The 26,435-nt window shown below is 38.2% G+C and overlaps 1 protein-coding gene across 2 annotated transcripts in view; it reads right to left on the minus strand.

Moving 5' to 3' along the window:
• csmd2 (CUB and Sushi multiple domains 2) overlaps window positions 1-26,435 on the minus strand; it is a 691,992-nt gene that overhangs the window by 179,539 nt on the left and 486,018 nt on the right. For both annotated transcript variants that reach the window (XR_009822205.1, XM_062030117.1), the window contains 5 exons: window positions 15,525-15,621; window positions 15,115-15,219; window positions 12,620-12,738; window positions 10,346-10,415; window positions 2,729-2,845 (listed from right to left, as the gene is read on the minus strand). Coding sequence is in view for 1 of the 2 variants with exons in the window: in XM_062030117.1 (XP_061886101.1) it covers window positions 2,729-2,845; window positions 10,346-10,415; window positions 12,620-12,738; window positions 15,115-15,219; window positions 15,525-15,621 (508 nt within the window). In the remaining variant the exon portion in view is untranslated. The remainder of the gene's footprint in view (window positions 1-2,728; window positions 2,846-10,345; window positions 10,416-12,619; window positions 12,739-15,114; window positions 15,220-15,524; window positions 15,622-26,435) is intronic.

The raw sequence follows: 26,435 nt of genomic DNA on the forward strand, positions 1-26,435 counted from the left end.
GTCTTCTTATCGTCCATATCGTTTCTACTCCTACGGACTCCTCATTCATCCCTTTAAGCAACGTTTGTAAGTTTTACAATAGATCTAAAATAATTCTTACTTACTAAACCGTCCCATGTGTGATGTCTGTAGGAGTGTTTTCGTGCATATTTGTACGTGCTGTCGTTAAGTCATCAAGCTAGCTTTGTTAGCATTAGCTAACATGCTAACATGTTTACAAGTGTCTGTGTTAGCATTATTAACTTACAATGCCATTCTTTTTGTTTCAGTTTCACAAATTCCTCAGTAAATTCACCAAAAACGTCACAATGGAGTTATTGAGTCTGTTTAGCTGATTGGAGAGCTAGCTTCCGCAGCTAGTGGGTTCATGAAGATGACTTCCGTTTTGTTTGATCAGCCGTTTTACTGCCGTTTGGAAACAATTACGATATGTAAACAAACATTTACAAAATACTTCTGTGTAAATAACTCATTCCACAATATACAGTCGTGATCAAAAGTTTACATACACTTGTTAAGAACATCATGTCATGGCTGTCTTGAGTTTCCAATCATTCCTACAACTTATTTTTTTGTGATAGAGTGATTGGAGCACATACTTGTTGGTCACAAAAAACATTCATGAAGTTTGCTTCTTTTATGGATTTATTATGGGTCTACTGAAAATGTGCACGGTCAAAGGTATACATACAGCAATGTTAATATTTGCTTACATGTCCTTTGGCAAGTTTACCTGCAATAAGGCGCTTTTGGTAGCCATCCACAAGCTTCTGCTTGAATTTTTGACCACTCCTCTTGACAAAATTGGTGCAGTTCAGCTAAATGTGTTGTTTTTCTGACATGGACTTGTTTCTTCAGCATTGTCCACATGTTTAAGTCAAGACTTTTGGAAGGCCATTCTAAAACCTTCATTCTAGCCTGATTTAGCCATTCCTTTACCACTTTTGAGGTGTGTTTGGGGTCATTGTCCTGTTGGAACACCCAACTGCGCCCAAGACCCAACCTCCGGGCTGATGATTTTAGCTTGTCCTGAAGAATTTGGAGGTAATCCTCCTTTTTCATTGTCCCATTTACTCTCTGTAAAGCACCAGTTCCATTGGCAGCAAAACAGGCCCAGAGCATAATACTACCACCACCATGCTTGACGGCAGGCATGGTGTTCCTGGGATTAAAGGCCTCACCTTTTCTCCTCCAAACATATTGCTGGGTATTGTGGCCAAACAGCTCCATTTTTGTTTCATCTGACCACAGAACTTTCCTCCAGAAGGTCTTATCTTTGTCCATGTGATGTCAGATGAAACAACAATGGAGCTGTTTGGCCACAATACCCAGCAATATGTTTGGAGGAGAAAAGGTGAGGCCTTTAAACCCAGGAACACCAGGCCTACCATCAGGCATGGTGGTGGTAGTATTATGCTCTGGGCCTGTTTTGCTGCCAATGGAACTGGTGCTTTACAGAGAGTAAATGGGACAATGAAAAAGGAGGATTACCTCCAAATTCTTCAGGACAAATTAAAGTCATCAGCCCGGAGGTTGGGTCTTGGGCGCAGTTGGGTGTTCCAACAGGACAATGACCCCAAACACACCTCAAAAGTGGTAAAGGAATGGCTAAATCAGGCTAGAATGAAGGTTTTAGAATGGCCTTCCAAAAGTCTTGACTTAAACATGTGGACAATGCTGAAGAAACAAGTCCATGTCAGAAAAACAACACATTTAGCTGAACTGCACCAATTTTGTGGTCAAAAATTCAAGCAGAAGCTTGTGGATGGCTACCAAAAGCGCCTTATTGCAGGTAAACTTGCCAAGGGACATGTAAGCAAATATTAACATTGCTGTATGTATACTTTTGACACAGCACATTTTCTCACATTTTCAGTAGACCCATAATAAATTCATAAAAGAAGCAAACTTCATGAACGTTTTTTTGTGACCAACAAGTATGTGCTCCAATCACTACATCACAAAAAAAATAAGAATTGTAGAAATGATTGGAAACTCAAGACGGCCATGACATTATGCAAACTTTTGCATATTGCTGGGTATTGTGGCCAAACAGCTCCATTTTTGTTTACAAGTGTTTGTTACAAGTGTATGTAAACTTTTGACCACGACTGTATTAGTCCGGTTCAGGTAATATATGAGAAAGTAGTTATTCTTCTAAAATGTAGTGAGTGCGGCTTACATGCCGGTGCGCCCTACAGTCTGGAAAATAGGGTAATTGAAACCACTAACAAACCAGTTGCACAAAGCAACAGACTTCTGGCTCATCCATCCATTCGTTCATTCATTTTCTACAACAAAACCAAACTGCATTATGATCTATGAAGCAGAAAAAGGCAGACACTCAGATACTGATCAACTCTGCCGCACGCAAATGGAAGTGCACGACTGGACCGCTGCCATTTGCAGTCAGACACATTTAGGAGAAAAAAAGAAAGAAAAAAAAAGACCCAATTACTGGTTCTGCTCATCATCATTGTCTCGGGGCAATTAGGACAATGAATGTGCATATTACAGTAATGGTCTGTTAAAGGGGCCCCCGTCGTATTGTGCTTTCCTTCATTTAGAAAGTGTGTTCATGAACGAAGCCGCAAAGTCGTCTTCTCGGCGAGACGCCTGGTGAATTGTCGTATGAAGGCAACGAGGTCGTGGCGAGTGGAGAGGGAGAAACGAAAAAAGTCCCCCTGGTTTTAAGTGCACACTCCTCAATTATTATTAAGATTCTTACCATAACCAACTGGCAGGTAGACCCTCCATGTGCAGTCACTGTTGCTAGGGTAGTTGCCAGGGAAACCAGGGCTGAGTATCATGCCCTCCATCTCCTCCCGGATGCCTCCACACTGGGCTGGGAGAGAGAAGTCCAAAATAAACGTACTTACACCTCCACTAAAGCAAAAAACATATTTAATTACTAGGGATGCCAGTCTTTGGGCACCGCACAATTCCATTCAATTCTTGGGGGTAACGATTCTCGATTCAAAATCAATACATTTTTTAATAACATTTGGTGCCAGTTCAATTATTAACTCCATTTCTCCATAAAATAGATAACAGCTCTGATAGAAAATAAGAAAAACTGTTTTTTTTTAAGTTAACTTCTACCCAAACATTTAATAAAGTCAAATACAAAAGAAGTATCCAACACTTCTCTTTTCTAAAATAAATATGTACAGCAGATATAGATCATCTACAAAACCCAAAACCACTGAAGTAACAGGTTAGATTTAGATTTATTGGTCCCCGTTGGGGAAATTCATTTTCACTGCCGTACATTTAAACAATAGACATTACGAAACAAAAATAACAAAAAGACATCATACATGACCAACACACATTTACAGGCTTGTCAGACAGGTCGGCCGGGCCTGCTGCTAAGGGCGGCTATAGCTGCAGTGATAAGGCTTTTCCGTCGTGTAAATCATAAATAAAAAGAGAATACAATGATTTGCAAATCCTTTTCAACTTATATTCAATTGAATATCAAATCAAATCAAATCAACTTTATTTTTAAAGCACATTTGGGTAGCCAAAGTGCTGTACAATGGGCAGGTTCAAAGATAATACGAGAACCGAGCAAACACAACACAACACAAACAGAACACGATAAAAAATAAATAAATAAAATATAAAAACATAAAAACATAAAAACAGGTTCACAGCAGGTGTATTATGGGGCTCCATTGCAGGATGGATATCACTCAGTGTTAAAAGCAATGGAATAAAAGTATGTTTTAAGAGAGATTTAAAAACAGGAAGAGAGGAGGCTTGTCTAACACTCGGAGGTAGGACGTTCCAGAGCTTGGGAGCAGCAGCAGCGAAAGCTATGTCACCTCTAAGCTTCAGCCTTGTGTCCGGGACCGTCAGTAGCAGCTGATCGGCTGATCTTAGGGATCGGGTGGGGCAGTAAGGCTGTAGGAGGTCGGAGAGATATGTTGGCGCTAGGTTGTTTAGACATTTAAAAACAAATAAAAGGAGTTTAAAATTGATTCTGTAACGCACAGGGAGCCAGTGAAGGGACGCTAATATAGGGGTGATGTGCTCACGTCTGCAGGTCTGTGTTAGCAGACGAGCAGCAGAGTTCTGCACGAGCTGCAGGCGGGCGAGGGAGGCCTGGCTAATGCCTACGTACAGGGCATTGCAGTAGTCTAAACGAGTCGAGATAAAGGCGTGGATTAATTTCTCGAGATCATGTCCTGATAGAAGTGGCTTCACTTTCGCTATTTGGCGTATTTGATAAAATATTTTTTGTACGACGCTGCTGATTTGTTTTTCGAATTTAAAAATCTGAGTCGAACTTTACCCCCAGAATAGACTGCAAAGACAAGATACTTAAAGTTCGAACTGGTAAACTTTTTTTTTTTGTTGCAAATATTAGCTCATTTGGAATTTGATGCCTGCAACATGTTTAAAAAAAAGCTGGCACAAGTGGCAAAAAACACAGAGAGTTGAGTAATGTTCATTAAACACTTATTTGGAACATCCCACAGGTGAACAGGCTAATTGGGAACAGGTGGGTGCCATGATTGGGTATAAAAGCAGCTTCCATGAAATTTCACAAACAAGGATGTGGCGAGGGTCACCACTTTGTCAACAAATGTGTGAGCAAATTGTCCAACAGTTTAAGAAAAACATTTCTGACTTATTTCAGGCTTGACTGAACTCATCTCAAGTATTCCACTTTGTTACTCAATTTTGAAAATATTGCAGATTTTATGTTTTTCCCTGAATAAAGAATTTGTTTTTATTTGTTTTATTTATTTTTTGTTTTTTTTAGGAAAAAAACGCAAAAAAAATAAAAATTAAAAAAACATATTTAAAACTGTCAATTCTCCAAAATAAGAATGTATCAAAATCAGTGTTATGAATTATTTACCTATTTCAGGCTTGACTGAACTCATCTCAAGTATTCCACTTTGTTACTCAATTTTGAAAATATTGCAGATTTTATGTTTTTCCCTGAATAAACAATTTGTTTGTTTTTTGGGTGTTTTTTTATTTATTTTTTTTAGGAAAAAAACGAAAAGAAAAAAAATAATTTAAAAAAAACTTTTCAAAACTGTCAATACTCTAAATAATAATGCATCAAAATCGGTGTTATGAATTATTGACCTATTTCAGGCTTGACTGAACTCATCTCAAGTATTCTACTTTGCAATTCTTTATCTTTTTTTAAATATTGCATATTTTATGTTTTTCCCTGAATAAACAATTTGTTTGTTTTTTGGGTGAGTTTTATTTTTGTTTGTTTTAAGGAAAAAAACGCAATAAAATAAAAAAAACATTTTCAAAACTTTCAATACTCCAAAATAATAACGCATCAAAATCAATGCTATAATTTATTGGCCTATTTTAGGCTTGACTGAACTCATCAAGTATTCCACGTTGTTACTCAATTTAGAAAATATTGCATATTTTATGTTTTTACCTTAATAAACAATTTTTTTTTTTTTTTGGGTGTTTCGTCTTTTTTTTTTTTTAAGAAAAAAACCCAATAAAATAAAATAAAAAAACATTTTCAAAACTGTCAATACTCCAAAGTAATAATGCATCAAAATCAGTGTTATGAATTATTGACCTATTTCAGGCTTGACTGAACTCATCTCAAGTATTCTACTTTGCAATTCTTTATCTTTTTTTAAATATTGCATATTTTATGTTTTTCCCTGAATAAACAATTTGTTTGTTTTTTGGGTGGGTTTTATTTTTGTTTGTTTTTAGGAAAAAAATGCAATAAAAAAAAATAATAATAAATTTTCAAAACTTTCAATACTCCAAAATAATAACGCATCAAAATCAATGCTATAATTTATTGGCCTATTTTAGGCTTGACTGAACTCATCAAGTATTCCACGTTGTTACTCAATTTAGAAAATATTGCATATTTTATGTTTTTACCTTAATAAACAATTTGTTTGCTTTTTGGGTGTTTCTTTTTTTTTTTTTTTTAAGAAAAAACCGCAATAAAATAAAATAAAAAAACATTTTCAAAACTGTCAATACTCCAAAATAATAATGCATCAAAATCAGTGTTATGAATTATTGACCTATTTCAGGCTTGACTGAACTCATCTCAAGTATTTTACTTTGCAATTCTTTATCTTTTTTAAAATATTGCATATTTTATGTTTTTCCCTGAATAAACAATTTGTTTGTTTTTTGGGTGGGTTTTATTTTTGTTTGTTTTTAGGAAAAAAATGCAATAAAAAAAAAAAAAAAAAAAAAAAAAATTTCAAAACTTTCAATACTCCAAAATAATAACGCATCAAAATCAATGCTATAATTTATTGACCTATTTTAGGCTTGACTGAACTCATCAAGTATTCCACGTTGTTACTCAATTTAGAAAATATTGCATATTTTATGTTTTTACCTTAATAAACAATTTGTTTGTTCTTTGGGTGTTTCTTTCTTCTTTTTTTTTTAAAGAAAAAAACGCAATAAAATAAAATAAAAAAACATTTTCAAAACTGTCAATACTCCAAAATAATAATGCATCAAAATCAGTGTTATGAATTATTGACCTATTTCAGGCTTGACTGAACTCATCTCAAGTATTCTACTTTGCAATTCTTTATCTTTTTTTAAAATATTGCATATTTTATGTTTTTCCCTGAATAAACAATTTTTTTGTTTTTTGGGTGGGTTTTATTTTTGTTTGTTTTTAGGAAAAAAATGCAATAAAAAAAAATAATAATACATTTTCAAAACTTTCAATACTCCAAAATAATAACGCATCAAAATCAATGCTATAATTTATTGGCCTATTTTAGGCTTGACTGAACTCATCAAGTATTCCACGTTGTTACTCAATTTAGAAAATATTGCATATTTTATGTTTTTACCTTAATAAACAATTTGTTTGTTTTTTGGGTGTTTCTTTTTTTTTTTTTTTAAGAAAAAACCGCAATAAAATAAAATAAAAAAACATTTTCAAAACTGTCAATACTCCAAAATAATAATGCATCAAAATCAGTGTTATGAATTATTGACCTATTTCAGGCTTGACTGAACTCATCTCAAGTATTTTACTTTGCAATTCTTTATCTTTTTTAAAATATTGCATATTTTATGTTTTTCCCTGAATAAACAATTTGTTTGTTTTTTGGGTGGGTTTTATTTTTGTTTGTTTTTAGGAAAAAAATGCAATAAAAAAAAAAAAAAAAAAAAAAAAATTTCAAAACTTTCAATACTCCAAAATAATAACGCATCAAAATCAATGCTATAATTTATTGACCTATTTTAGGCTTGACTGAACTCATCAAGTATTCCACGTTGTTACTCAATTTAGAAAATATTGCATATTTTATGTTTTTACCTTAATAAACAATTTGTTTGTTCTTTGGGTGTTTCTTTCTTCTTTTTTTTTTAAAGAAAAAAACGCAATAAAATAAAATAAAAAAACATTTTCAAAACTGTCAATACTCCAAAATAATAATGCATCAAAATCAGTGTTATGAATTATTGACCTATTTCAGGCTTGACTGAACTCATCTCAAGTATTCTACTTTGCAATTCTTTATCTTTTTTTAAAATATTGCATATTTTATGTTTTTCCCTGAATAAACAATTTTTTTGTTTTTTGGGTGGGTTTTATTTTTGTTTGTTTTTAGGAAAAAAATGCAATAAAAAAAAATAATAATACATTTTCAAAACTTTCAATACTCCAAAATAATAACGCATCAAAATCAATGCTATAATTTATTGGCCTATTTTAGGCTTGACTGAACTCATCAAGTATTCCACGTTGTTACTCAATTTAGAAAATATTGCATATTTTATGTTTTTACCTTAATAAACAATTTGTTTGTTCTTTGGGTGTTTCTTTCTTCTTTTTTTTTTAAAGAAAAAAACGCAATAAAATAAAATAAAAAAACATTTTCAAAACTGTCAATACTCCAAAATAATAATGCATCAAAATCAGTGTTATGAATTATTGACCTATTTCAGGCTTGACTGAACTCATCTCAAGTATTCTACTTTGCAATTCTTTATCTTTTTTTAAAATATTGCATATTTTATGTTTTTCCCTGAATAAACAATTTTTTTGTTTTTTGGGTGGGTTTTATTTTTGTTTGTTTTTAGGAAAAAAATGCAATAAAAAAAAATAATAATACATTTTCAAAACTTTCAATACTCCAAAATAATAACGCATCAAAATCAATGCTATAATTTATTGGCCTATTTTAGGCTTGACTGAACTCATCAAGTATTCCACGTTGTTACTCAATTTAGAAAATATTGCATATTTTATGTTTTTACCTTAATAAACAATTTGTTTGTTTTTTGGGTGTTTCTTTTTTTTTTTTTTAAGAAAAAACCGCAATAAAATAAAATAAAAAAACATTTTCAAAACTGTCAATACTCCAAAATAATAATGCATCAAAATCAGTGTTATGAATTATTGACCTATTTCAGGCTTGACTGAACTCATCTCAAGTATTCTACTTTGCAATTCTTTATCTTTTTTTAAATATTGCATATTTTATGTTTTTCCCTGAATAAACAATTTGTTTGTTTTTTGGGTGGGTTTTATTTTTGTTTGTTTTTAGGAAAAAAATGCAATAAAAAAAAAATAATAATACATTTTCAAAACTTTCAATACTCCAAAATAATAACGCATTAAAATCAATGCTATAATTTATTGACCTATTTTAGGCTTGACTGAACTCATCAAGTATTCCACGTTGTTACTCAATTTAGAAAATATTGCATATTTTATGTTTTTACCTTAATAAACAATTTGTTTGTTTTTTGGGTGTTTCTTTTTTTTTTTTTTTAAGAAAAAAACGCAATAAAATAAAATAAAAAAACATTTTCAAAACTGTCAATACTCCAAAATAATAATGCATCAAAATCAGTGTTATGAATTATTGACCTATTTCAGGCTTGACTGAACTCATCTCAAGTATTCTACTTTGCAATTCTTTATTTTTTTTTAAATATTGCATATTTTATGTTTTTCCCTGAATAAACAATTTGTTTGTTTTTTGGGTGGGTTTTATTTTTGTTTTTAGGAAAAAAATGCAATAAAAAAAAAGAAAAAAAACATTTTCAAAACTTTCAATACTCCAAAATTAGAACGCATCAAAATCAATGCTATAATTTATTGGCCTATTTTAGGCTTGACTGAACTCATCAAGTATTCCACGTTGTTACTCAATTTAGAAAATATTGCATATTTTATGTTTTTACCTTAATAAACAATTTGTTTGTTTTTTGGGTGTTTCTTTTTTTTTTTTTTTTTAAGAAAAAAACGCAATAAAATAAAATAAAAAAACATTTTCAAAACTGTCAATACTCCAAAATAATAATGCATCAAAATCAGTGTTATGAATTATTGACCTATTTCAGGCTTGACTGAACTCATCTCAAGTATTCTACTTTGCAATTTTTTATTTTGGAAAATATTGCACGTATTATTTTTGTCTCCAGAATAAACAATTTGTTGTGTTTTGTTTTTAACAAAAACAGCAATAAACTTTTTTTTTTTTTTTTTAAGTAGGAACATGACATTTTCAGAAATATGGATGTGTAAGAAACTTTAAAAAAATCAAAAAGATCATACACCGTGTGGTTACTTATACCACTTCTTTGAGCTTGTCAGTCTGACACCTGTGTACACCTGTAGCGTACACCTACTGTGTGGTTAGTAGACCTAAAGGTTCATCTAGTGGCACATGTTTGTCAGCCTTCCCACTTTCATCTTAAACCATTTCCTCGACTGAAATCCGAGATGAGGATTCCAAACAGTCGGAAATAAAAGTGGTGATGCTATCACCAAAGATGAAAAGGGTGAGAACTCCTGAAGTGGAGAAAAAAAAAGAGATAAAAGGGGACTAAACTGTTAAAAGCATCAGCTGACTCCAGCAGAAAACAGTGGGAGGTCCTGCAAGGCGGGTGTCAGGGAATAAGAAAAGCGTGGGGGAAGAAATAGATGAGAAGAACAGCCCACTTAACACAAAGAGAGAAAAGGCAGCTGATGTATTTTTTCTCTCAGGGATAAATAATGGGCTGGCTCCTCTACTTCTGATGGCTCGCAGCATAATGAACCTGCGACACTTCAACCAATCACGGGCTCAGAAGGAGCCTGTTTGTCAAAGTGCTCCCGCAGGATCCATTAGGCCTAAAAACACCCAAAGACGTGCACTCCACCTTTTGAACCGCCACAAGAGGCAACTTGTTCCCCCTCCAAATGGAAGGGGCGACAAAAAGCCCACCATGATCAAGACCACCGGTCCTGAAAGCCAGATCGTGCTTCAGATGGTCGTCTGGGGACCCCAGCGAGACAAAGGACCACCCCCAGGGAAAGACGTCAGACGGTTAAGAACAGGGAAGAAAACCTTACCGATGCAGAGAGGCGGCGGGTAGTTCCATCGTCGGACAGTTCCGGGCATGCAGGTGATGTGTGAGCTCCCCTTGGAGACAGCAGAGCAGAAGATACCACAAATAAGACCAAGTGTAGCCAGCATTATATATTATATTATATTATATTATACAAAACCGGTGAAGTTGGCACGTTGTGTAAATGGTAAATAAAAACAGAATACAATGATTTGCAAATCCCTTTCAATTTATATTCTGGACACTGGCCGAGAGTCGGTGGGCGGCCAAGGGGTCTCTTGGTTGCTTTGTTGGGTCTGCTCCTGTCTCTGGCCATGCTCTTCCCACCCCAGCAGACGATGGCGTGGAACACCGCAGAGGCCACCACAGTAAATATATACATTTGTTGTTGTTTTGCGGCTGTGTGTAGAAGTGGCTGGTTGCATCAGCTCTGCTCTTTTAATGTCTTTAATGCGTTCTTTGAAGTTTCCCTCTTACACACATGATTATGTGTGCTATGGCTATGAGGTTCCAATTGGTTACCATTGATTAGTTTTAGCACAAAACAAGCATCAAATTAAATTCAAGTTGTTCCACGTCAGTAGTCTATAGGCTAGCCAGGGAGTAGTCTTTGCCTTTAAGCTGCAAGTCTTATGTTGAGCCCTATAAAGTGTTAATACTGTAAGTATTGAATTAATTACACTCAGTGATTAGTTTTAGTACAAAACAAGCATCAAATTAAACTCAAGTTGTTTAATGTCAGTAGTGTATAGGCTAGCCAGGGAGTAGTCTTTGCCTTTAAGCTGCAAGTCTTATGTTGAGCCCTATAAAGTGTTAATACTGTAAGTATTGAATTTATTACACACGGTTTCATTGTAATGTGCATCTTAGTTGTATAAATAAAGGAAGGATCAGAGGGAGGTAGGGCCCCGGGACCCATGGGGGCCATGTTTTGTGCAAAGAAGGGCACGGGAAATGTCAATTAATGAATCTGTATATGAAATTTTACAGCAAACATCCTTTTAGCCCTTTCCTGCTCAGTCACTGATACAAATATTATGGTAAATTCCAATTTGTTACCATTGATTAGTTTTAGTACAAAACAAGCATCAAATTAAACTCAAGTTGTTTAATGTCAGTAGTGTATAAGCTAGCCAGGGAGTAGTCTTTGCCATTAAGCTGCAAGTCTTATGTTGAGCCCTATAAAGTGTTAATACTGTAAGTATTGAAATTATTACACTCAGTGATTACTTTTAGTACAAAACAAGCATCAAATTAAACTCAAGTTGTTTAATGTCAGTAGTGTATAGGCTAGCCAGGGAGTAGTCTTTGCCTTTAAGCTGCAAGTCTTATGTTGAGCCCTATAAAGTGTTAATACTGTAAGTATTGAACTTATTGCACACGGTTTCATTGTAACGTGCATCTTAGTTGTAGTAACATTTGGAGGTCTTAAAAAACGCCATGTAAACCTGCTAATGCTAATCAGTAGCATGTATATGGCAAACTCTCACAGTTTGTGTTGCATTTGCTTCAACGTCTGTCCCGGGGAGACGGTGGGCGAGGAGTCGGTGCCAGGGGCGAAGGGGCATCGACGTGAATGCGAAAATATTTAAATGTTGCTTGTTTTCTTGTAAGAATTATGAAATGTTTCACTTTTTTGATGACTTTGAGGTCGGATTGACACAACCCGGTCGTTCAAACTGCAACGGATTTTCAAAAATTCCACTGTTCACACTGACATGAATAAATCAGATACATCATATTGCAAAAAATTGCAATTTTCATCCAGTAAGATATTGGGTAACTAAATATTTAAACGTGTCTTAAGTGACAAAAAGCAAAAAGAAGGGGGATTTGTGACTGTATTGAAATAAAGGAAGGATCAGAGGGAGGTAGGGCCCCTATGTCAATTAATGAATCTTTATATGCAGTTTGACAGCAAAAATCCTTTTAGCCCTTTCCTGCTCCATCACTGATAAAAATATAATGGTAAAATGCAATTAGTTCCCATTGATTAGTTTTAGTAAAAACATGCATCAAAATAAATTCAAGTTTAAATAAGAAAAAGTACAAAAACGTTTCAGATGAAGTGTGAAAATACACACTGCTATACATGCTGTACACTGACTACTCAAAATGATATCCAAGTTCCAATTGTGTAGTATATTTTCCATTGATAATATATTCTGTCATTAGAAAAAACACAAGGTTGTGAGGGATTTACTTTACTCCTTTTTGTGAGATACAGTACATATTTTACATGGGTAACAATTAGTTTTTATCATTTCGATGGTTTTACCTGCAGGGTGTATCCAGGTTCACACTGAAAGGACACCACGTTGTTCATCTGAAGACGCTCCCCGACCTTGATGCCGTTCATAGGAACCACTGGTTCGGGACAGTTGGTGAGAGACACCGCTGAGAGGAAAAGAAATGTTATCTTAGAAAATAAAAACACACGTTTCTGAGCAGAAGTGAAATAAAACCTTTTTATAAGCACCCAAATGAACCTGCAGTTAGTCTTCAAATGATTTCATAATTCTCTCACAGGTGTTGGGGAGTTCCATAAATAATGAGTACTGTAAGTTCCGGCCTTTTTTCCCCTACGCTTTGAACCCTGCGGCTTATAAAACGGCGCAGGCTAATGCATGGATTTCTCTCTGCTGATGGCCATCATGTTTTGGGTTCAATAGTTGTCATTAAAGCCAAGTAGAAACATTGAAACTATGTTATTGTGTGTGCTATGGCGCCATCTTTTGGACAAGTTTGCTCACTGCAGGTGTTGCCGGATGAAAATGCAATTCCCGTTTTAACCTCTAAAGGCTTAGTGGCCACATGCGTGGACAGCACCTTTTAGGTCTTATTTCCAAAATTGTGTACACTACTGAATTGGGATCTTATGCCGACATATGGACACTTATATAAGTATAACATACAATGGAATTTGGAAAAAAAAAGTGTAAAAATAAGAATTAGCATGTTACTACACATGAAGTACACGTTTGTGCACTTATGGACTAAGTACATCATATCAAAAGATGATTTTTAGTTTTTATTCTAATTAGGGTCCAATAAGCCCAAATAGCAAAGATAAATAAAAAAAAGCATGTAAACAAACAGCTTGGGCCTTAGGAGGTTATAGCCTTGAACCGGAAGTAAAACCGTCCATAGCGTTTCTACTCTTATGGATTTTTACAGGAGGTTTTACAATATACCTAAAACAATTGTTTCTTACTAAACCGTGCCATGTGTGATGTTTGCAGGAGTTTTTTTTAAAATGCATTTTTGTATCTGCTATCGTAACGTCGTTAGCCTTAGCTAACATGTTTACGAGTGTATGTGTTCGTATTATTTACTTACAATTGCATTATTTTTGTGTTGCTCCAGTTTCACAAATTCCCTTAGTAAATTCACTAAAACGTCACTGTGGAGTTATTGAGTCTGTTTAGCTGATTGGAAAGCTAACTTTAGCAGCTAGTTCAGTTTCAGTTTATTTCAAACATGCATACGATACAATGTAACGCGTCACATAATTCCATATGTTTCGTTGCAGCACGTCCGAAAAGGAGTGGGAAGAAGCTGAGCTTATTTAGTCCTGCCCCTTTTCATACCATAGCAATTTTATCCCATTTTCTTGTTCTCTGTAACAGAACAGTGAATAAATGATGGATAAATAATATACCATAGTAAGTAAATGATAATTAATAATGATAAATGGGTTATACTTGTATAGTGCTTTTCTACCTTCAAAGTAAACAAATATTAAATAGTGGGTCCATGACGATGACTTCCGTTTTGTTTGATCAGCCGTTTTACTGCCGTTTGGAAACAACTAAAGGTATGTACATAAACAAACGTAAATATTTATGAGTAAATAACTAGAGATGTCTTATAATATCGGACTGCCGATATTATCAGCCGATAAAAGCTTTAAAATGCAATATCGGAAATTATCGGAATCAAAAAGTAAAATTTATGACTTTTTAAAACGGTACACGGACGTACGAAGAAGTGCAAAGCGCCAATAAACCTGAAAGGCAATGCCTTTGCGTGCCGGCCCAATCACAAAATATTTACGGCTTTTCACAAACACAAGTGAATGCAATCCATACTTGGTCAACAGCCATACAGGTCACACTGAGGGTGTCCGTATAAACAACTTTAACACTGTTACAAATATGCGCCACACTGTGAACCCACACCAAACAAGAAGGACAAACACATTTCGGGAGAACATCCGCACCGTAACACAACATAAACACAACAGAACAAATACCCAGAACCCCTTGCAGCACTAACTCTTCCGGGACTCTACAATATACACCCCCTGCTACCTCCCACCTCAACCTCCTCATGCTATCTCAGGGAGAGCATGTCCCAAATTCCAAGCTGCTGTTTTGAGGCATGTTAAAAAAAATAATGCACTTTGTGACTTCAATAATAAATATGGCAGTGCCATGTTGGCATTTTTTTTCCATAACTTGAGTTGATTTATTTTGAAAAACCTTGTTACATTGTTTAATGCATCCAGCGGGGCATCACAACAAAATTAGGCATAATAATGTGTTCATTCCACGACTGTATATGTCGGTATCGGTTGATATCGGTGTCGGTAATTAAGAGTTGGACAATATCGGAATATCGGCAAAAAAGCCATTATCGGACATCTCTATAAATAACTCGTTTTACAACGTATATATCTGCGACTTATATATGGACAACTATTTTTTCTTCTGAAAATGTAGTGGGTGATGCTTACATAGCGGTGCGCTCTATGGTCCGGAAAACACTTACTTTTGTACTCCAGCCTGAATCCAGCGGCGGACACGCTGATATCGGAGAAAAAGTGCAGGTAGAGTTGGTTGGACGTGCTGTTGAGGAGAGCTGGAACCGTAGTGCCTGGGGGGGAGAAGATTAATAGTAGCGTTTAGTGATGCTATCTCTGGCGTGGGCCGACCATGACTAACTGTGCGAGCTACTGACAAATAGCTACCAGGCTTTGCTTCGGAGCATTTGCATTTGGTTCAATGCTCGGAAAAAAAACAAAAAAACAACCTCTTGCTATGAAAGGGAAACGAGGCAAAAATACAAGGAATGGACTGAAGGTGTTTGTGAGGACAATAGCAGTCAGGGCTTGCTGTTGACACCTGGATTCCATCAGCACATGGGACATACAGTATATATGTAAGATATCACTAGGGTACCTGAGAAACTCCCCAGCATGGTGTCAGTGTTGTCACCCCCGTCAAACACCTCCAACGAGTCCCAGTTCTGCTCTGTGACAAAGCTGATGACCTGGATCTGAGAGAAGGAGGGTGACACTCATTGGATGGTGAAGGGAACAATGTCAGCCTTCAAAGAGGAGAGCATAAGAAACAAAGGATGCTTTTTGACTGAGTGATTGATGGGATGGATTTATATGTAATAGTTGCTAAGGACAAGACAAACACTGTAAGAATAGGCTAGGCAATGCAATTTTATTTACAGTCGTGGTCAAAAGTTGACATACACTTGTAAAGAACATCATGTCATGGCTGTGTTGAGTTTCCAATCTTTTCTAGAACTCTTATTTATTTTGTGATGTAGTGATTGGAGCACATACTTGTTGGTCACAAAAAACATTCATGAAGTTTGCTTCTTTTATGAATTTATTATGGCTCTACTGAAAATGTGCTGGGTCAAAAGTATACATACAGCAATGTTAATATTTGCTTACATGTCCCTTGGCAAGTTTCACTGCAATAAGGCGCTTTTGGTAGCCATCCACAAGCTTCTGCTTGAATTTTTGACCACTCCTCTTCACAAAATTGGTGCAGTTCAGCTAAATGTGTTGCTTTTCTGACATGGACTTGTTTCTTCAGCATTGTCCACAAGTTTAAGTCAGGACTTTGGGAATGCCATTCTAAAACCTTCATTCTAGCCTGATTTAGTCATTCCTTTACCACTTTTGACGTGTGTTTGGGGTCATTGTCCTGTTGGAACACCCAACTGCACCCAAGACCCAACTGACAGAACTGGGCTGACAGAACTTTCCTCCAGAAGGTCTTATCTTTGTCCATGTGATGTCAGATGAAACAAAAATTGAGCTGTTTGGCCACAATACCCACCAATATGTTTGGAGGAGAAAAGGTGAGGCCTTTAATCCCAGGAACACCACACCTACCGTCAAGCATGGTGGTGGTAGTATTATGCTCTGGGCCTGTTTTGCTGCCAATGGAACTGCTGCTTTACAGAGAGTAAATGAGACAATGAAAAACCTCCAAATTCTTCAGGACGAGCTAAAGTCATCAGCCCGGAGGTTGGGTCTTGGGTGCAGTTGGGTGTTCCAACAGGACAATGACCCCAAACACACCTCAAAAGTGGTAAAGGAATGGCTAAATCAGGCTAGAATAAAGGTTTTAGAATGGGTTCCCAAAGTCCTGACTTAAACGTGTGGACAATGCTGAAGAAACAAGTCCATGTCAGAAAATCAACACATTTAGCTGAACTGCACGAATTTTGTCAAGAGGAGTGGTCAAAAATTCAAGCAGAAGCTTGTGGATGGCTACCAAAAGCGCCTTATTGCAGGTAAACTTGCCAAGGGACATGTAAGCAAATATTAACATTGCTGTATGTATACTTTTGACCCAGCACATTTGCTCACATTTTCAGTAGACTCATAATAAATTCATAAAAGAAGCAAACTTCATGAATGTTTTTTGTGACCAACAAGTATGTGCTCCAATCACTACATCACAGTTGTAGAAATGATTGTAAACTCAAGACAGCCATGACATGATGTTCTTTACAAGTGTATGTAAACTTTTGACCACGACTGTAGATGTAACATGTTAGAAGGAAAACATTTATTTTATTGATGTATTATTTCACCAAAATCTGTTTTTTGTAACTTGGTTTCGTTTCTCTTTATACTTTTTGGACATTTTATTGAACATGTGTGGTTTTATTTTGGTACTTCCGATATTTTCTGTCACAGTACGGAGCTTTATTTTGAAGGGCAAAGGATGTTACGTTGCTGCCACATCCTCTCAGTCAGTCTGCTTTCCACCTGACTGAGGTGTGTCGGAGCAATGGAGGACCAAAAACAACTTTTTTAGGAGTTTAAATAACCACTTAACACATCCATCCATCCATTTTCTACCGCTTGTCCTTTTTGGGGTCGCGGACCACTTAACAGAAATAATGTTATTTCATTTAGTGTCGTGTGGTTTTGGGGACATTTTGGGTGAGGGAAAAGCAAGCTACTCTGGACCTAGACATTGAGTCTGTGACATACATGGCGGACAATAACTGATACAGTCTGCTTTGCCAGTCCAAATGCATTCGCTGTTTTCCGTAGTCTTCCCTCGACGGCCAGGTAATACAGAGCATGCGCTACCTTTTTTTAATCACATCCACGGGAGCCCGCATTCTCGTTGTCTCTCCTTCGACAAATGGACAAAGTTTTTCACTAAGTAGAATCCCAGCTGACCCGGACATTGGAAAGTTCTCTTGCCGTCTGAGAAGTGTTGTATCCCAAATAGCTGCAATGGCTTTCTCTTAAGGTATTCATGTGGGATTTCCACAAGCGTCTGTACATGTAGAGGAAGGAGAAACACGGGCACGTCTGGATGACTCGCCTCCATATTTCCAGTGGTTAGCTCAGAGTTACGAAACCGCTTTATTATGAAGCTGGCTGTGGCGCCTTTTTTCTGACGTCACTTCCTCTCCGTACTCACTTTGTAAACGATCAATGAGTCCATACAAAGCTAAGAGCCGGAGATTCAAGAAATACACGGCGCACTTACCCGTGTAAAAAATTGTCCGAGCAGGGGGACCTTAAACGCTGGTTTAGTGTGGCTGAAACAGGGCTTAGGCTAAATAATTATTCCTTTAAGGCAGGGGTGTCCAAACTTTTTCCACTCAGGGCCACAGACTGAAAAATCAAAGCATGCGGGGGCCATTTTTATATTTTTCCTTTTTTTAAAACCAATACAATATATAGTTGTTGGTTTTTTTAAACCTTTATGGCTTTCCTCAAGTTTGGTCCCCGGTAAAATGTTAGAAATAAGTCATAATTTATTATTTTTTCATTTAACGCTTGAATCTCGAGATCAACTTCAAGTCTGTCTGTCGTTATAACGTTTTTTAAAATGTTGTTTTTATGTTTATGCCCTTTATGTCAAAACCCTTATTTATATGGCAAACACACAAACTATGCAACATTTTCCCCCAAAACATTTCAAAGTGGAATATTTGATGTGAAGTAATTGGAACCTTAAATAGGTCAATAATTCATAGCAATAAAAAATAAAAAGAATGAGTGTTGAAAATAAGCCAAATTTCTCTTTTTTTTTTTTTACTATTAACGCTTAAGTCTGTAGATCTGTTGATTATAAGATTTTATAACTTTTTCATTTTTTTTGTTTGTTTGTTTGTTTCCCTTTTTGTGAAAGAAAACTTTGTTTCGCACAAAATATGCAATATTTTCCCCCCAAAATATTTCAAAGTGGAATTGTAATTGGAGCCTTCAATAGGTCAATAACAGGCAGCTTTGTGTTATTAGTGTCAACATTGCCACTTTTTCTTGTTACATTTCACCTGTTTACTCTTTTATTACACTTTTTCATGTTTTACATTTTTATTGTAGTATTTGCAAATTAACAAATTAGCTGGGGGCCACAAATGGCCCTGGGGCTGCACTTTGGACATGCCTGCTTTAAGGGGTTACCCGGCTTAGTGTAGACATAGCCTAAGTGTGTAGCACGTATAGCCATTCTTTTCCCTCTGGTCCTCCTGTGATAATGGTACATGGCGTGTTAAGGTCGGCAAAAAGGTGTAAAAAGATTATGTGATCTCATTGTGGAGGGGGGCGTGGCCCGCGGGCCTGCCGCGGTACTGCATCCTGAATTCCTGGCAGTCTGTGGTGGTCTGAAGAACCCACTAGAGACTGCCAGGAATTCAGCATATAACACCGGTTTATTTTACTTAATGATGCAAAGTCTTTTGCTTTTCAGCACAGTGTCTCTCAGCAGCACCCCTCGACTCCAACAACTCGTTTCCTCACGGCTGCTGCTAATGAAGGCGACAGGTGATTAGATAACCAGGTCCACCTGGGCCATCTACGCACCTGTCGCTGTCTTCGAGGCCGGTCCTAACACACCCCGTTCCGCGCCAGGCCCGCGGGCCACGCCCCCCCTCCACACTCATCTCGCAAAGTTACTGGTGCAACATCACCGCCAGGCACTCGTTGCAGAGTGTGCGTTCCTTTCGCTCCGGAATAAGGCCCCGATAACTACCATCGGTCATTGTTGTGTCGGAAAGAAGACAAGACTGTTGGGAAATTGTTGATCATCTCTGAGCCATCTTGTTAAAATTGCTCGAGCTTCAAATGAAGCCTCAGCGGTGTCCCTCAGGGACAATTATTGGGCCCCTGGTTTTCCTGCAAATACGCACAAGGTTTTTAGTACTAATTATGTCACATCAGGCAGCATTTTCTTGGGTATTTAAGTTTTTCCCGGTAAATACACAAATTACCCAATGGGCTTTCAAAAAAGCCAATATGGTTTTCGTCTGCATCGGTTTTTTTTACAAGTTCCTTCATTTATTCTCTCAGTCCCCCAGCCTCTCATTTGGATCCGACTCACGTCCGTAGCTAAACCGACTCTTTTGCTGATGGTTATAGATTGGAAACAAGCCAATTAAAGGGGATAGGGGGGGCTGTGGTCGTGGCTGTGGCGCATCTTGAAGAGACGGGGTGGGGGGGTGGGGATGACACATTGATCTTTCATTAGGAGGCCACGGAAAATGTGCCCGCCAAGGAAAATCACTTCTGAGTTCCCTTGATTGTGACGCCCAGATCCCGATCCCGATGCACTTCTCCGCAGATACAACTACAATGCAGCAACGGTGAAGAGCACGCCTCGTTGCCTCCCGGGCACTGCGGCTCATAATTTTAGAAAATGCAAATCGAGTCGGGGGGGGGGGGGCGGGGGGGGGTGGGGGGGGGGGGGGGGGGGCTTGGGAAGGACTAAAATAATCCTCTCTGTTTAAGTTGCTTTTGTTTGAGAAACTTCAAGCCCTGGAGCATACTGACAGACAATAATACAAATGCAGGACTCTTGCACCAGTTTGTGTGTCTCTTCCAGCTGATACAGGAACACTCGTGAAAACGAGGCCAAGTAGGACAAAGACCAGACCTAATGTCACGACCCGGGCGCACCACCAAGCGCGCGCCACTCCGGCTGCAGCAGGCATCTGCTTTCAATCAGCAATATGCACACCTGAAGCAGATGAGAGACTTGCCTTCTTAAGCCAGTGAAAACCTGCATTCCGGGCCAGAACGTAGCAACCTGTTCCCGTACAGTAAGCCCTCATACACTATATTGCCAAAAGTATTATCCAAATGATCATAATTATGGCGTGGGGTTGTTTTTCAGGAGCTTTAGTTCCAGTGAAAGGAACTTTAAATGCTCCAATACTAAAACGTTTTGGACAATCCCATGCTCCCAACCTTGTGGAAACAGTTTGGAGCGGGGCCCCTTCCTCTTCCAACATGGGGTTGAACCACCAAAAATGATTCCCGGGCGCGGCCACCGCTGCTGCTCACTGCTCCCCTCACCTCCTAGGGGGTGATCAAGGGTGATGGGTCAAATGAAGAGAATAATTTCGCCACACCTAGTGTGTGTGTGACAACCATTGGTACTTTAACAAGGTCCATAAAGACATGGAGGACAGAGTCTGGTGTGGATGAACTTGACTGGCCTGCACAGAGTCCTGACCTGAACCCGATAGAACACCTTTGGGATGAATTAGAACGGAGACTGAGAGCCAGGCCTTCTCCACCAACATCAGGGTGTGACCTCACCAATGCGCGTTTGGTAGAACGGTGAAAAATTCCTATAAACACACTCCGCAACCTTGTGGACAGCCTTCCCAGAAGAGTTGAAGCTGTAATACCGTATTTCTTTGAATTGGCGCAGGGAATATAGTATTCGCACGTCTAGAATTACTGCCGGGTCAAACTCGTTTCTCAAAATAATTAACGCATGCTTGGCCTTATCGCCGGTTCATTATTAACGCCGGATCAAATTCGTTTCGCAAAATATTAATTTTATTATCGCATGTCTATCATTTTCGCCGGGTCAAAGTCGTTTCGTAAAATATTTAGCATATGGCTAGAACTTCCACCGGGTCAAATTCGTTACGTCACGAGTGACGCTTTACCTGTCCTCATTTTCAAAATGGAGGAAGCTGCTTTCAGTAGTTTGCAATCGCACAAAGGAAAAAAGATAAAGAGCTATTCAGTAGGATTTAAGGTCCAAGCTATTGAATACCGGTACAGTATGCTAAAAAGAACAGTAAGCAGCTATGTTTTATTAATATACCGTAGCTGCGTGTGTCAAATACTGTATAAGTCATTAAATGACTCCCGCCTCCTGGTGGTAGAGGGCGCTGCCGCGCTAGTGATCCTTCTTGCGACTTCCGGTACTGCAGAAGAAGTGAACACACGCAACAAGAGATTTTTTTTTTTTTTCCTCTGCCTGAACTTTTAACAAGGAGGATTACATACCGGTATCTAAAATAAAACCGTTTTCTAAACTGGACTTTCAATGGAAGCAGGAGGTAATAATTAAAGGAATATCTCCATCGAGACTTTTAAAACTGAAGAAAGAAAATAATGAAGACTTCTATAAAGAAGTTATCGATGCTTTTGATCAGAAGGAGCTGCAAATGAACTCCATTTATAAGTACAGGTAAGACCATAATAATGTTTTTTTTTTAATTAAATGTGCTTTTCATGATGGTATGCTTACATCACACTCAAAGCGCACGCCTAAATTTACCGCATTCCTTTTGGTAAACGCCGGAGTGAGAAGAGGTTTTAAAATAATTACCGCATGCACGGCCATCCCGCCGGCTTCCGGTAAACGCCGGAGTGACAGGAGGTTTTAAATTAATTAACGCCCCTGCGGCTATTCAAGGAAATACGGTAGCTGCAAAAGGTGGACCGACATCATATTGAACCCTATGGGTTCGGAATGGGATGGCACTTCAAGTTCATATGTGAATCAAGGCAGCTGGCCAAATACTTTTGGCAATATAGTGTATCTAGCTCTATGCACTCTCTCTCTCTCTCTGTGTTTCTCCCCCTCTGTGTTCATTTGTCTCGTGTCCTCCTTGTCGCCTTCCAGCAGCATTCCTCCGTTCCCACGTCACGAGCTGTGTGTCTCGTCTCCCCGTATTCCCTCTGGTTCCCTGGCCGCCTCTCGGATCTCGACCTCCCGCCTGGACATGGACTTTTGACGCCTCGCTATTGCCCCCGACTTCCTGCCTGTCTCTGGACCTTCGAGCCTGCCTGGCCCCCTCTTGGACTTCCGCACCTCGCTCAACACGCCGGGTAACACTCATCAGTTAATCTCTACACATAGTCGCACACCACACATATTTTGGATTAGCTGCACACTTCTATTTCTATTGTAATAGATAATAAATAGAGCTAAAACTACGTCCCTGCATTCTGTGCCGTCGTCTTCCCTCTGTACACGTAACACCTAAACTCAGAATAGCAAACCTCCCTAAAATCGGCACTTCACCTTCTCCGAGCACAATGTCAGGGAGGGAAATGTGCGCCCGTGAGCGTCCGTCCGTCTTCAAAAAGGCGTCGTCTATTCGCCCTCCGTGCAGCCCAACTTGGGTTGTGTGCCGCACAGCGCCTTCAGGGGTTTAGTGGCAGGTTTTTGACCCATAAAAATAGCCAGCTGTGGCGGAGAGAGCTAATAGCTGAGGGACAGCACAGAGGTCGTTATGCACGCAGGCTAAAATGGACGCCAAGACAAGTTCTATCAGGCAGCTCCCGCGAGGGACTAAGCCGCGGGCTCCTGCAAAGACGACTAAGTGACCGGAAATGCAAATACGCAAATTTGGCACAGGTGCAGAGGTTCTTCTTTACATACAGAAGTGTCGTTTCAATACTCCAGGTGTTCTGGTAATTAGTGCTATGTCAGCAACCACATGTCGGCGGTAAACACTAAACACATAAATGACCATTAAGTCATCACCATATAAATATGGATATTTGCATATCAAATGCGGTGTAGTTCAGTGTTTCTTATCCAAAAAACATCCGTTTCTCAGCAGCACTCGGTCATACTTGCTAACCCTCTGCACGGCTGCAGGCAATCGACAATCTGCGCACCTGGATCTGATGAGGGCAGACGACAAAGGCAAGCGGACCCGAAGATCCAGTGCTGGAACGTAGTTCACTCCTCGTAGTAAGCAATCCCGTCTCTGGCTTCCCTCCTCGTACCTGCTCTCTGTGCTTTCCCTCTGCCCGTGTCTTATATGTCCTCTGTGTTACACGCAGTTTTCCCTCCGTATCCAGTGATCGAGCAGTGCGCCTCGTTCCCTTGGACTTCCTTCCGGACTTTGGACTGCTTTCCCTCGATCCTCGACCCCCGCTCGGACACAGACCTCGATGCCTCTCTTCAGCGCCCGACCTCTCGGTTGCTCACGGACTTCCTTCTTGCCTTGCCCCTCTGGATTTGTGGACAATTCATCCAACACGCACGAACGACACCCTCTGGTAACATTTACATTGTTAAGTCTTCACCACACACTCGTAGTAGCATACACACCCCAGCACATATTTAAGTTCAATAAACCTGTTGAACTTATCCCTGTCGCTGTGTCGTCTCCTTCCCCCGCCGTACGTAACACCCTCCTAATATTCCCGGGAGAGTCCCGAATTTCAGTGCCCCACCGGAAATCTCCCGGTGTCACCATTCTCACCAATTTCTCCCGATTTTACCCGGACAACAATATTGCTACCAACGTTTTCTCTAAGGCAGGGGTGTCAAACTCATTTTAGCTCAGGGGCCGCATGGACTATTAAAATCATGGCATTGAAACAAAAAAATATAGACAACTTCAAATAAAATAAAAACAGTTACATAGAAACGTGTAATTAATGAAAATGAGTAAAATTTACTGTTAAAGGTTAGTACTATTAGTGGACCAGCAGCACGCACAATCATGTGTGCTTACGGACTGTATCCCTTGCAGACTGTATTGATATATATTGATATATAACAGGGGTCACCAACCTTTTTGAAACCAAGAGCTACTTCTTGGGTACTGATTAATGCGAAGGGCTACCAGTTTGATACACACTTAAATAAATTGCCAGAAATAGCTAATTTGCTCAATTTACCTTTAACTCTATGTTATTATTAATAATTAATGATATTTACACTTAATTGAACGGTTTAAAAGAGGAGAAAACACAAAAAAAATGACAATTAAATTTTGAAACATTTATCTTCAATTTCGACTCTTTAAAATCCAAAATTCAACCGAAAAAAAGAAGAGAAAAACTAGCTAATTCGAATGTTTTTGAAAAAATTAAAAAAATAATTTATGGAACATCATTAGTAATTTTTCCTGATTAAGATTAATTTTAGAATTTTGATGACATGTTTTAAATAGGTTAAAATCCAATCTACACTTTGTTAGAATATATAACAAATTGGACCAAGCTATATTTCTAACAAAGACAAATCATTATTTTTTCTAGATTTTCCAGAACAAATTTTTTTAAAGAAATTCAAAAGACTTTGAAATAAGATTTAAATTTGATTCTACAGATTTTGCAGATTTGCCAGAATAATGTTTTTGAATTTGAATCATAATAAGTTTGAAGAAATATTTAACAAATATTCTTCGTCGAAAAAACAGAAGCTAAAATGAAGAATTAAATTAAAATTGATTTATTATTCTTTACAATAAAAATTTTTTTTTTACTTGAACATTGATTTAAATTGTCAGGGAAGAAGAGGAAGGAATTTAAAAGGTAAAAAGGTGTATGTGCTTAAAAATCCTACAATCATTTTTAGGGTTGTATTTTTTCTCTAAAATGGTCTTTCTGAAAGTTATAAGAAGCAAAGTAAAAAAATGAATGAATTTATTTAAACAAGTGACTATTTTCTTGGATTTTCAAATTCTATTTGAGTTTTGTCTCTCTTAGAATTAAAAATGTCGGGCAAAGCGAGACCAGCTTGCTAGTAAATAAATACAATTTAAAAAATAGAGGCAGCACACTGGTAAGTGCTGCTATTTGAGCTATTTTTAGAACAGGCCAGCGGGCGACTCATCTGGTCCTTACGGGCTACCTGGTGCCCGCGGGCACCGCGCTGGTGACCCCTGATATAAAGGATACAAAGTGGATTAAAAATGCCAGTTAAAAGGTGCATTAACCACAGGATGAATTTGAGGATCAGTCATAGACAATTTAGAGTGAAAAGCTAATTTTATTTTCACTCGCATACAAAAAATTCTAACTTGGATAGTTTCCCTGGCTTGGAGACTCTCCCGAAGGACAGTGCGGCCAAGACACAACAAACTCCCTTCGTGTCTCTCATGGACACACACCTGTAGTTGTTGACTTTGGACTGACTATCGGCTGCACAACATCAAGGCCGCGGAACAGAGACACACTTCAGGCTTACAAACACACACATGCATCCACAAAAAAATATACGCCACACACACATACTCCAACGCCCTTGACGCAAATCCCATACGGGTGATGGACGGATGGTCAGCGCCTGAAGAGCTGCAGCCTGCCACCATGGCCCCCCCCACTCCCTCCCTTTTGTTGCTAGATATCTTGAGATGTACGTTGTAATATGTATACGTGCTTTGCTATGGAGACTGGGCCCCCTTAGGAGCCCAGTCTAGATTGTTTTGTTTTTTTACTCATCCTTCCACAGTGTTTACCTTTTTCCTTGTGGCGACCCATCAGCGTTCCTGTTCTGTAACCTTGTACACTGTTTGTTTGTCTAATCTTGAACGGGTTTGTGCTGAAAACAAAGTTTCGTTGTACTTGTGCAATGACAATAAAGACCTACCTACCTACCTATTTGGGTTGGTGCACTAACTGTAAGTGTATCTTGTGTTTTTTTATGTTGATTTAATAACAACAAAATTTAAAAAAAGACCGGACGCCTGCACAACACTTTGCTTCACTTGAGTGCCACTAACAGGACGATTGGCGAGACATCGTGCTGACTTGAGTACGGAGACACTGACATTGCGCATTGAAGGACTCTTTCGCAACCCTTACGCTACATTTTGGT

The sequence above is a fragment of the Entelurus aequoreus genome, linkage group LG20 (assembly GCF_033978785.1).
Source record: "Entelurus aequoreus isolate RoL-2023_Sb linkage group LG20, RoL_Eaeq_v1.1, whole genome shotgun sequence".
Classification (NCBI taxonomy): Eukaryota; Metazoa; Chordata; class Actinopteri; order Syngnathiformes; family Syngnathidae; genus Entelurus; species Entelurus aequoreus.